Genomic DNA, 13,202 nt, shown 5'->3' with positions numbered 1-13,202 from the left:
TAAAATGATTTGGGAAGGATTCCCTCTTTTTGGATTGCTTGGAATAGTTTCAGAAGGAGTGGTAGCAGCTCCTCTTTGTATGTCTGGTAGAATTCGTCTGTGAACCCATCTGGACCTGGGCTTTTTTTGGGTGGTAGGCTCTTAATTGCTGCCTCAACTTCAGACCTTGTTATTGGTCTATTCAGGGTTTCAACTTCTTCCTGGTTTAGGCTTGGGAGGATGCAAGTGTCCAGGAATTTATCCATTTCTTCCAGGTTTACTAGTTTATGTGCATAGAGTTGTTTGTAGTAATCTCTGATTGTATTTCTGTGTAATCTGTGGTGATACCCCCTTTATCGTTTTTTATTGCATCTATTTGATTCTTCTCTCTTTTTTATTAATCTGGCTACCGGTCTATTTTGTTGATCTTTTCAAAAAACCAGCTCCTGGATATATTGATTTCTTTGAAGAGTTTTCTGTGTCTCTTGAATTTGTTTTTTGACTACTAAAGTGTACTACAATGGATACTCTATGAAGTAATTTTATATTGCTTTAATTATGTCCTGAAGAATACTGTTTTTCAAAATATACCAGTTTTTAAACCATTTATGCTGGAAGTAGCAAAAAATTTTTGTGAAAAATCAGGCCTTGGCAATGAACTTGAGCAGTAGAATATAAATAACTCCGGCAAGCCTAGCTTTCCAATAATGGGACACTAGGCATAAATGGGTTAACACGTGAAAACTGAGGGCAGTAGAAAACTTGATTAACTTTTGACAGCAGAAGCCCATACCACATATTTTATGGTGAGGGTATTTTACTCAGTTATTTGAACACTCACAATATTCATCCCACCCATAGTGGCACGGCTGTGTGCCAGGGGATCGTGACTGAATTCACACTGGGTACCTGTTCCTGCGGTATCACCGTGTAGTGGAGGAGACGTGCACTCAGCTAGGTGCAGGGAGAAGCAGCAGGCCCAGGAGGCCAGCCTGTGGACGTGCCAGCTGCTGCATCGTCTTACACTTCACTCATTTGAGGAAAATGGTCGTTTTCCAACAAGGTCATATTCTTAGAGCTTTTTCTGATGTGTTACTTTCATATATTCTTCCTTATGAAGTCAAATTGTAGAAGTACATTCTCACTTGATGTGTTTCCCACATTGCACGTTTACTGCACTTCAGAACCTGCAGTTGTGTGCTTAAGCATCCTTTGTATTTTTCCTTTATTTTTCCCTTGAGACAGAGTCTTACTCTTGTCCAGGCTGGAGTGCAGTGGTGCAGTCTGGGCTCACTGCAACCTCCACCTCCTAGGTTCAAGCAATTCTCCTGCCTCAGCCTCCCGAGTAGCTGAGGTTACAGGCGCGTGCCACCACACCCAGCTAATTTTTGGTATTTTTAGTAGAGATGGGGTTTCACCATGTTGGCCAGGCTGGTCTCGAACCTCTGACCTCATGATCTGCCCGCCTTGGTCTCCCAAAGTGCTGGGATTACAGGCATGAGCCACTGCACCCGGCTGTTTTTGCTTTTTAAAGAATTAACTCACCAGCCGGGCGTGGTGGCTCACGTCTGTAATCCCAGCACTTTGAGAGGCCGAGGCGGGTGGATCACGAGGTCAAGAGATCGAGACCATCCTGGTCAACATGGTGAAACCCCGTCTCTACTAAAATACAAAAAATTAGTTGGGCATAGTGGTGCGTGCCTGTAATCCCATCTACTCAGGAGGCTGAGGCAGGAGAATTGCCTGAACCCAGGAGGCGGAGGTTGCGGTGAGCCGAGATCGTGCCATTGCACTCCAGCCTGGGTAACAAGAGTGAAACTCCATCTGAAAAAAAAAAAAAAAGAATTAACTCATCTGGATTCAAGACTAGATCTACTCTAGAAAGAAAAAAAAATGAATTAACTCAGCTGTTTGATTTTCATTACCACATTTTACAGATCAGATTTAAGATAAAAATTATTTTTATTTTATGTTATGATGCAATTTAGTCTTTTCAGTTACCCTTCAAAACTTGAACTATATGTTCTTAAGTCATTTTTTGGTTGCAAAAGTCATCTCCATACAGAAGTGTCACAATTTAGTATTAATAGTCTTGTCACCTAATTTACAAATATATTTGTGATAATATAGCTAGTACTTAAGAATATTTCCCCAAGGCCAAGTAAGCAAGAGTTTCTTATGATCATCATTGTTGTGAACTCTCAAACATAGTGCCTGTTAATTTATAATGTTTAACCTGGACAGTTGTCAAGTATGATTTTTATAAGAAGTCAGTATGTTTTTAAGCAGTTATCTACTTGATCTTTTTAATATTGGGGTTAAGTAAAATCTGCTTATAGCATCACCTATTCTTCATTCAAATAGTACATAATAGAGCATGTGTAACAGTTGTGTGTCTTTGTCTTTTTTTTTTTTTTTTTTTTTTTTTTTTGAGAAAGGGTCTCGGGTGTCGTTCTGTTGCCCAGGCTGGAGTGCAGTGGCTTGATCTCACTGTGACCTCCACCCCCCACACTCAAGCAATTCTCCCACCTTGGCCTCCTGAGTAACTGGGATTACAGGCATGTGCCACCACACCTGGCTAATGTTTGTATTTTTTGTAGGATTGGGGTTTCACCATGTTGCCCAGGCTGGTCTTTAACTCCTAGGCTCAAGTGGTCTGCCTACCTTGGCCTCCTGAAGTGCTAGAATTACAGGCGTGAGCCATCATGCCTGAGAGTTGTGTACATTTCTGAATAAACTTATTAGTACTTGAATAATTTTATTAGTTTCTGCATTTATTTAATGTAATGTTTTGATCTAGGGTGGAAGACCGTGGAAGAACATGAGAGGAGGGACAAGAGTTACATCAAATGAACGTAATGCTATTGTATTTCAGAACTGAAAATCCACTAAAACTGTGTATTCAGCTAGATACAGCTAGTTGTTCCAGTGTCCGCTGTCTCATTTCACATAACTTAGCACACTCGTTCTCAAGTTGTAACTACCTATCAGCGTCACCTGGGGGAGCAGTTGAGAACCCGACTGGCTCCACCTCAGCCCAAGCCCGAGGTGCACTTTGTCCATACTACAGGTGATTCCATTACACAGCAAAGGTTCAGAGCCACAGGTCTAACTGCAAATAACTCACGCGGACAGATTTAGTCCCTTTACGTGATTTTGGCATGGTTGCTTCCACAGGCTTTCCCTTTTGGTACTAGATGCTCATAGAGTAGTTTAGTGAGTGTGGAAAAAAGGAATGTGTTACAGGTGTTTTGAGATCATAAAATGGATCCAAATTTTCATGTTTATATTTTTTGTTAAAACTTAGGAGAAAAATAGTTGCTATGAAGGAGGAAAAGTGTTCTTAGTTGAATTTTAAGGTTTGGTGTTTGTCATTTCTAAGTAAGTATTTTGGGAATTGGTCCAGGACTAGTCATGCCATATTTAGCAAATAAAAAGATCACCTAGTTAAATTTGAATTATGAATAAATCACAATTGCTTTAAAAAATATAATTATGTCCCATGCAATATTTTGGACATACTTATACTGAAAATACATTATTTGATGTTTATTGAACCATGCATTACCATACGGTGCCTTCTGTCTTGATATCCCGTCCTTAACATAGCTCCCTTGGCTGGGCTAACTTTTTTGCCTTCTCCTTTCTTCCTCCCTTCTCCCCATCTCCCTCTACCTCCTTTTTTTTTTTTTTTCGATTTACCAAGAATCAGTGGTACTGGCACATTATATTGGTAACATGTGATTACTTCTTTTTTCATATTTAGGATAGAAAATACGAAAGAAGATACCCTACATTAAAATTTTTTAACATTTAATTTTATAATTTAGTAGAAGAATGTACGTGACGACATTAATTGCCTCATATAATTTGATAATGTTTGTAATCTATGGAAAATATATGTTCTTATGAACAGAGATTGAATCGAGATAGATATTAGATATTAGAATTAGGCAGACCTCATCTTCCCCTTGCCTGATCTGGAGCAAGTTACTCCCTCAGTAAAGCTAAGTTTCCTTGGGGATGATAAATTCATGGGGACCCCAGGATTCTGTGGGATGATGCAATTAAATTTGTGAATATGTCTGAAAGCAGGACCTTTGTTAACAGTTGGGGTGTCTATGAAAGGGCCAATTTCAGCATGGTAACTATTAAATCTGGATTTATTTAAAGTATCAATTGGTCATAAAAATGGAAAGAACAGATGTGATGTCTTCATGTGAAAAGATTGTACTTCTTTCTGTTACTGTTAGAAGTGTGTGCTCTGCAGGAACTACCTGAATTTATCCCATTGAAGTATAGCAGTGTAATTAGCACAGCTCATTGAAATTTCATCTTTTACTTTTGAAGAGTAAAATGAATGACTTTCAAGAATTAGTGTATTAGGTCAATGGCAGTACTTTGTTTCAGCCGCACACTTAACCAGTTAGAAGTAGTAATAAGGCTGTTCCCGGTCTGTCCGGGCTGCACAGGAAATCACTCATCGTAAGATGTTGTGTGTGCAGCTGACCGTCTGAGCAACACCAGGGGAGTCAGGGGTCAAGGAATCACGGACTCCAATTTACCCTGATTACCTAACTAAACATTTCTACTCATTTCAGAAGGATATTTCCATAGCATGTGATGGGTTTTTAAATGCCACAAGATAATTGCTACTTCTAAATTGGTAAGAAATAGCTACCACTTATAAAGGTATATCCTTGATCTTGACTGAAAAACTATGCAGTTTCTCTGTTCGTGGGTAGGTCATTCAAGGGGTTTCCATATCGTAGTGGCCTGAGATATCAACCCAGGTACCCTTCCCCTTGTCCTTCGGCACACAGAATTTCTGGTATTTCTGTATACCTTGGATTTGCATTTCATAAAATAAGCATTTGTATTTCCATCATATGTAAATCCTAAATTACAGAATTTTTAAGGAAAATCTCAAATAACAACTGATTGTGTGATCTTTATGATATATGGAATATATCCTGTATGTATTAGATATATAATGTATAATACACTAGTTGTTAATATATTTATATTACATAAATTAGTGTATATAGTGACATACTATTTCTAATCTCTCTGGTGGGTGTATTATAAATCCGGTTGTCCTGATTTTGTTTTTCTGTGATTATTTCCATTGTCTCTCATTAGAGGCAGCGTGCTTCCAGGCCTGGCCGACCTTTTTGGAAAGCACCGTCTTTAGCTCTGTGGTAGTTGTATGATACAGTCGTGATTGTAAACGTTTAGAATGTTGGATTTACAATCTTAGTTTTTGTTTATTACAAAATGTGTTTCTATTGGGTAGAGAACTTCAGGTCTCTTTAAAATAGTGCTCTTGAATCATGTATTACAAAATCTACAATTATTGATCCCAAATCAGTCATTTAGTACCTGCTAGGTTCCGAGACATGGCTCGTTGGATTCTATTTGTCAGGAGCTCACTGCACACCCAGAGAGCTGTTCTGAAAGAATATTGTAATTTTTAAAAACTGTAATAAAAGACTAAGCCATGATGATACAGTGAAGTATGTCCAGGCCAGACTGTTTAGAAAGGTTATGAAGGAGATGAAACTTGATTTTTCTGGAGTTATGATCAGAAATAAACCTAACTTGATTTGCTTCCATGAGGCAAATGTTGGATCGTTTTTCTCTTTAGGGGATGTGACAGTGATGCCTGGGGTGCTGCTTTTTTCCCTAGTGCCCTTAGTAATTATTTCTCAGAAAACTAAGAAATGCTATTTCAGGAAAAGGTTTTACAGAATTGCACCACTTAGAGACATCTTTCATTATAACTCAGATGAGCTAAGACATTTCCAAATTTGTGGGGTTTTTTGTTTTTCAATTTTTTATTTTAAGTTTGAGGGTATATATGAAGGTTTGTGACGTAGATAAACATATGTCACAGGCGTTTTTGTACATATTATTAGGTCACCCAGGTGTTAAGCTCAGTCCCCAGTAGTCATCTTTTCTGCTCCTCTACCTCCTGCCCCCTCCCTTTGGGTAGACCCCAGTGTCTGTTCTTTCCTTCCTTGTGTTCACGAGTTCTTACATTTAGCTGCCACCCAATTTGTGTTTCAAAGCTTCATCGCCACCTCCCTTGTAACTTAAAGAATTACCATGTACATGTATTTGTGTTTGTTGTTCTGCACGCATCTGTTGGCAGATAACTGCTTTGTATACATTTTTGTGATGGCAGAAAGAAACCCTTTTCTATGAGGGGGTTTGGTGTCCGGCTCGACCTGGGTTCCTGCACCACCACTGTCTAGGCCTCCTTGAAGTGAATGGATTGCTTACTGTGCAGCTCACTGCCAAGCTCACATGTGTGACATGGACCTGCTCTTTCTTTTCAGGTTATCACCAATCTAGTGAAAATGTTGAAGTCCAGAGACACAAGGAGAAATTTTTGTCCTCCAAACCACTGGCTGTCAGAACAAGAAGATATTAAAGCAGATAAGGTGTTATTCAAGAATCTTTTTAATATTTATTATTTAAAATATATGTTCAGCTTATGTCTTTCTGGGGAGAAGAATTAAGTTCTTTAAAATTATTTATTTTATAACTTATATGACTAATATTAATGATAAACCTTATTACTAACTCTTAGGCCAAATACTTAATGGGACTATATGGCAACACCATTGACTTAAAATGATACTCTGAGTTTGTTATTGATCCTCAGTTTTCACTGTTAACCTGAGATTATATTAAAGCCTAATGATTCTTTGTTGAGGTTGAAAAATATTTTGCTTTCATTAGTCTTAATATATGTTCAGTACTTAAAAGAGAGAGATCTTATACCTAATTTTTCTTTTTTGTTGTTGTTGGTTTTTGTTTTTTTTTTTTTTTTTTTTTTTTTTGAGACAGAATCTTGCTATGTTGCCCATGGTGGTCTCAAACTCCTGGCCTCAAGTGATTCTCCTACCTTGACCTCCCAAAGTGCTGTGATTATAGATGTGAGCCACCACACCAGTCCTTTATTCTTGAGTTTCTAAAAGAACAGAGACAAATTTGAAAATTAACCTATATCCAAAGCAGATTCAGTAGTGTGACACATTAGTAAAAAATAAGTGCCCGAGTGCAGTGGTTCATGCCTGTAACCTTAGCACTTTGGGAGGCGGAGGTGAGTGGATCACCTGAGGTCAGGAGTTCGAGACCAGCTTGACAATCATGGAAAAACCCTGTCTCTTGTGAAAATACAAAAATTAGCCTGGTGTGGTGGCAGGTACCTGTAATTTTAGCTACTCGGGAGGCTGAAGCAGGAGAATCACTTGAGTCCTAGAGATGGAGGTTGCAGTAAGCCTAGATTGTGCCTGGGCAACAGAGCAAGACTGTCTCTCCAAAAAGAAAAAAGCAAATACAAAAATTAACTGGGCATGATAAGTGCCCCCCTATCGTCCCAGCTTTTCTGGAGGCTAAGTTATGAGAATCCCTTGAGTCCAGGAGGCGGAGGTTGCAGTGAGCCAAGATTGCACCACTGCACTCTGGCCTGGGCAACAGAGCAAGACTCTGTCTTGAAAAAAGAACCAAAAAATTTAAGTGACATGGAGGACACTGCATTAACAGAGGACAATAGGTATTTTCAGTTTTGTTCTTAAGAAAAAGTTCTAACTGGATTTGTTTCAGAATCTTGGGAGTAGGAGATGGAGGGGTGGAGGGTATAAAAGAAATAATGTCACAGAAATATTAGAGGAGAGAAAACAGGAGTGTTTCAGAACAATTTCTTAAGCATGACTATGTCCTCACGAGATATTTGTAAGTTAAGCCTGTGGCTTCCAACTCTGCCTACTGACAAGGTGTAGCAGTGGTGGCAGATCCTGCAGCAGTGAACACCTCCAGGGCCCAGGCCACAGTCACTACATGTTTCTCAGCAAAAGCAGCAGTCCTGGGCACGGTGCTTGGCTCCAGGTCTGGGGAAAGACCCTACAAGGTGGGTGTGGAGTGTTCTGTCACGCTGGAGAGCGTGGAAGCCATTGGAGGCTGGCTGGGGTGGTGAGACAGGGTTGGGAGCCTGTCTCCAGCTGGTCATGGGCAGAAACTTGAGGCATTCATAAAAGCAGTTAAGTCTTGAGTTTGTAAGGATGCTAACAAAACCCTTAATTGTCATATTTGTAGGATGCAAAGGAACCATCATTATTTTGAATACTGTTTTGAAAAAAAAAGTACTCAAACATTTAATCTACCTTTTATTTATAAACTATATCTTAGGCAAACCAGATAGTTGATGATGTGTGATCTTTTGCATAAACGTATCTAGCCAATACTATATGAAAAGGGTTTTTGCAAACTGAAATCAGCCTGCCCCACAGGCTCTGGAGAAGGAGATGACCAGGGCAATGCAACTCCAGGTGTAGCGCAAGCCCAGTGTCTGCTGGTCTGACGGTGTGTTACCCTCCCAGGAGAGGAGGGTATGCTGCCAGAATGTAAATGAATGTACCTCTTCCTTACTCCAGAAAGTTGTGCTGTGGGAAAATGTCAGCTAAACCCAGCAGCATGTTTAGTGATTTAATTGATGTATATTTTGGCACAAGTCCCTTCTCATCACCAGCTGGTAGTACAGTGCACACACCCAAACTCGAAGTAGCTTTCACCTCTGCAGTGATAAACAGACATGGCGGCCTCTCGATAAACGAGCATGCCACCACTTAGGCAACATTCTCACCAGAAAGTTAAATCTAAATGCGGTGGAACCTCTACATCTAACTACAAAATACAAAAGTACAGGAAACGGGTTAGAAGTGCATGTTTAACAATGCTGTGAGGGTGCAACTAGCAAAATCCAGATTACAGGAGATTCTGCAGGATAAAAGTTTCTCTCTTAAAAATTGCAAGGGTGGGCCAGGCATGGTGGCTCACGCCTGTAATCCCAGCAGTTTGAGAGGCCAAGGTGGGCAGATCACCTGAGGTCAGGAGTTTGAGATCAGCCTGACAAACATGGAGAAACCCCGTCTCTACCAAAAATACAAAATTAGCCCGGTGTGGTGACGCATGCCTGTACTCCCAGCTACTTGGGAGGCTGAGGCAGGAGAATTGCTTGAACCTGGGAGGTGAAGGTTGCAGTGAGCCGAGATCATGCCGTTGCACTCCAACCTGGGCAACAAGAGTGAAACTGCATCTCAAAAAAAAAAAAAAAAAAATTGCAAGGGTGGCCAGGTGTGGTGGCTCACACCTGTAATCCCAGCACTTTGGGAGGTCAAGGTGAGTGAATCAACTGAGGTCAGGAGTTCAAAACTAGCCTGGTCAACATGGTGAAATCCCATCTCTACTGAAAATACGAAAGTTAGCTGAGCATGCTGGCATGCGCCTGTAATCCCAGCTACTTGGGAGGCTGAGGCAGAGGTTGCAGTGAGCCACGATCAGGCCAATACACTCCATCCTGGGTGACAGAGTAAATGAGACTCCATCTAAAAAAAGAAAAAATTGCAAGGGCGGCCGGGAGTGGCAGCTCATGCCTGTGACCCAAGCACTTTGGGAGGCTGAGGCAGGCAGATTGCTTAAGCTCGGGAATTCAAGACCAGTCTTTGTGCAAGATAGCTAAACCCCGTCTCTACAAAAAATACAAAAATTAACCAGGCGTGATGATACGTGCCTGTAGTCCTAGATACTCAGGAGGCTGAGGTGGGAGGATTGCTTGAAACCAGTGAGCTGAAGTCACACCACTGCATTCCAGCCTAGGCAACAGAGCAAGATCCTGGATCAAAAATTAGAAAAAAAAAAAAAAAAGGCAAGGACCAAAAATAAGGGATGAGAGGAACTGAAAAATAAGAGAAAATATACTGTATGTATTTTATTTGAATACTACCTCAAGCAAATTGAAAAGTTAGAAAGTGAATCTTTGATGATAATAACTTTTAAAGTGATAATACTTTGCTTCATAAAGCCATTATATTTGCTATGTTTAGATATTATCCATCATTGGATAAGACAATTAGAGATTTCTTTGGGGTGTATTAGAAAACATAGTTAACTGTAAAAGTATGAAAAGGCAGCCAGCATGAGAAAGGACAGGAAAAGGCAGACCGAAAGGATGTGAAGGATGCGGTCAGCGAGAGGGCCCGGCCACGGGAGAGAAACGTCTAGCCCCAATTCTGTTCAAGTGTGTGCTGGAGCAAAGGTGAGTTCTGAACCAGGATTGCCCCCACAGGTCACGCAGCTCTATGTGCCAGCATCCAGACATGTGTGGAGGTTCCGGCGGATGGGGAGGATAGGCCCACTGCAGTCCACCCTGGATGGTGAGTTCTCTGGGACACGGGGTGATTGAGGTATGAGTTACATATTGTAAAATTCACTCCTTCAGTCTACAGATCTGTTATATACAGCCATGTCACCCCCACCAGGAGCCACCATATTGAATAGTTTTCATCACCCCAAAAATTGCCTCTAGCTCCGTTGCGGCCACCTCCTCGGCAGCCACCAATTGTGTTTTGTCCCCGTCACCTCACCTTTTACAAAAGGCTTCCAAGGGAAACCGTGCCGTGTAGTCTGCTCCTGGCTCTTCTGGTCAGCACGGTGCATTTGAGGGTGCTGTGCAGGTTGGTTGGTTGGTCCCTTGTTGCTCAGCACTATTCCAGTGTGAGGATGCACCACAGTGTGAATCCATTCATTGGTTGAAAGACATTGGGTTATGTTTTCAGTCTCTGGGAATTATGAGTACAGCTGCTATAAACATCTATGTACAGGTTTTGCTGCTCACATACATTTTGTTTGACATGGAGTAAGTTTCACTGGGAGTAAGAATCTTGAGACATTTGGCAAGATTATGTTTAACTTTATGAGAAACTGCAGAACGCTTTTCCAAGGTGGCTGCACCACTTTGCATTCAGACCAGCGATGAATGGGAGCCCCTGTTGGCTCCCAGTCCTTAGTTGTCATGTTTTAAAAAATTTTATTTTGGCCATTATAAAAGGTGGAAAATGGTATTTCATTGTGGTTTTAATTTGTATTACCAGCCAACTAATGGTATGCAGCATCCTTTTCATGAATTTGGTTTTTTCTTTTGTTTTCTTGGGTTTTTTTTTTTTTTTTTTGGAGACAGGTTCTCACTGTGTTGCCCAGGCTGGAATGCAGTGGTGCAATCACAGCTCCCTGCAGCCTTGAGTTCCTGGGCTTCAGTGATCTTCTCGCCTCAGCCTCCAAAGTAGCTCTGACCACCCACCTAATTTTTTAATTTTTTTGTAGAGATGGAGTCTCCATATGTTGTCCAGGCTAGCCTTGAACTCCTGGGCTCAAGGGATCGTCCCACCTTGGCCTCCCAAAGTACTGTGATTGCAGGTGTGAGCCACCATATACTCCCAATGAACATGTTGCTTAGTTACTGAATTTTGAGAGTTTTAAAGCTGTTCTGGAGGTAGTTTATCAGATAAGTGATTTGCAGATATTTTATCCCAGTCTGGCTTGTCTTTTTCTTTTCTTAGCATTGTCTTTCAAGGAGCAGAAGTTTTAAATTTTGGTAGAATCCCATTTCCCATTTTTTTCTTTAATGAAATAGTGCTTTTAAATATGATGTCTAAGACACCTTCGCCTAACACCTTACTTATTCCTTTTTTTTGAGACAAGATCTTACTCTGTGGCCTGGGCTGGTGTGCAGTGGTGCCATCACAGCTCACTGCAGCCTTGAACTCCCCAGACTCAGGCAGTCCTCCCATCTCAGCCTCCTGAGCTGGGACTATAAGCATGTGCCACCATGCCCAGCTAATTAAAAAAAAAATTGTAGAGGCAGGATCTTGCCGTGTTGCTCAGTTTCTCAAACTTGAGCTCAACGGATGCTCTCACCTCAGCCTGGGATTACAGGCATAAGCCGCCATGCCCAGCTCCTTGAAATGAGTTTTAAAAGGCCAGGTTATGATGTATTGTTGGAAAGGAATGGGATACGTGTTTATTCATGAAATACTGCCTGGGGCCCACTGTGTGCACAGCCTTCTCCCAGGCACCATCTCATGCACACACACCTGGCCTGCGAGGAACTTTGTTGCCATCATGGGAGGAAAAGTGCACAGAGGTGGCCAAGGGTACATTCACTGCCAGATCTGGCTGCATTGGGCTTCATCGCCAGTGCTAGCGCCAGCTGTGCCCTTGAGACCTGATAGCTGGAATGGAAGTGTAGTTCTTGATTAGGACATTTTCAATATTAGGTCAAGGTATGCATTGAGGGAACCACTGAAGACTTCGGTGCCAGTCCTACACTGTGCATGGCTCATGGGTGTACGATGACCTAAAAGTTTTTGCACTGGGCCTGAGGAGGGGGGATGTGTTCATGGAACCTGATTTAGATACATGAGTTAATAAGGATAATTATATGAATCTTGACCTTAAAAATTGTCAGTAGGAATGCATGGGAAAGTACAGGTGAACTGATTCAGGTTTTAAAATGTGTTATAGTGGGTTTGGAGTCCCCACCGCTGTCTGTGTCTGAGGAAAGACAACTCGCCGTCCTGACAGAGTTGCCTTTTGTGGTTCCGTTTGAGGAGCGAGTAAAGGTATGCAATTCAGTTTCTTTATTGTCACTACTTACCATATTAGTGTTAAAAAATTAACATACCCACCAAAGAAATCTATAAAGGTGCCTAGTGCCTAGCTGATTATATAACATATTTTTCTCATTACGTTGAAAATGAGAAAAAGAATGCTTTATAGAACCCAACCAGAGTAGCCAGGCGCGGTGGATCACAAGGTCAGGCGATTGAGACCATCCTGGCTAACACAGTAAAACCCTGTTTCCCCTAAAATATAAAACATTAGCCAGGCGTGGTGGAATGTGCTTGTAGTCCCAGCTACTCAGGAGGCCAAGGCCGGGGAATTGCTTGAACCTGTGAGGTAGAGGTCACAGTGAGCCGAGATTATGCCACTGCATTCCAGCCTGGCAATAGAGCAAGACTCCATCTCACAAAAAAAAAGAAAAAGGAAAACCCCAACCATATACCTCTTTTTACAAACTGAAAGTATTTCCTTAGTTAAAACTGCTCAAAAGACCTTTTACACTATAGATTTCTTTTTTCTTTTTTTTTTTTTTTTTTTTTTTTGAGACGGAGTTTCGCTCTTGTTACGCAGGCTGGAGTGCAATGGCGCAATCTCGGCTCACTGCAACCTCCGCCTCCTGGGTTCAGGAATTCTCCTGCCTCAGCCTCCCGACTATAGATTTCTTATAATGAGGGTCTAACTTCCTTTTTCTCTAGTCAACTTTGCATTGTTTGGCTGGGTGCGGTGGCTCTTGCATGTAATCCAGCACTTTGGGATTA

At 41.4% G+C, this 13,202-nt stretch overlaps 1 protein-coding gene across 2 annotated transcripts in view; it reads left to right on the top strand.

Moving 5' to 3' along the window:
* The window catches only part of UBE3C (ubiquitin protein ligase E3C), a 121,229-nt gene that overhangs the window by 61,745 nt on the left and 46,282 nt on the right, over positions 1–13,202 (top strand). For both annotated transcript variants that reach the window (XM_064367388.1, XM_064367418.1), the window contains exons 14-16: positions 6,321–6,425; positions 10,112–10,199; positions 12,346–12,443. In XM_064367388.1, the coding sequence (XP_064223458.1) occupies positions 6,321–6,425; positions 10,112–10,199; positions 12,346–12,443 (291 nt within the window). The remainder of the gene's footprint in view (positions 1–6,320; positions 6,426–10,111; positions 10,200–12,345; positions 12,444–13,202) is intronic.

The sequence above is a fragment of the Aotus nancymaae genome, unplaced genomic scaffold, assembly GCF_030222135.1.
Source record: "Aotus nancymaae isolate 86718 unplaced genomic scaffold, 86718_ANA_hifiasm-v0.15.2.pri h1tg000002l, whole genome shotgun sequence".
Lineage (NCBI taxonomy): Eukaryota > Metazoa > Chordata > Mammalia > Primates > Aotidae > Aotus > Aotus nancymaae.
The sequence above is the reverse complement of the archived record's forward strand: the minus strand, read 5'-3'. Positions and strand labels throughout refer to the sequence as shown.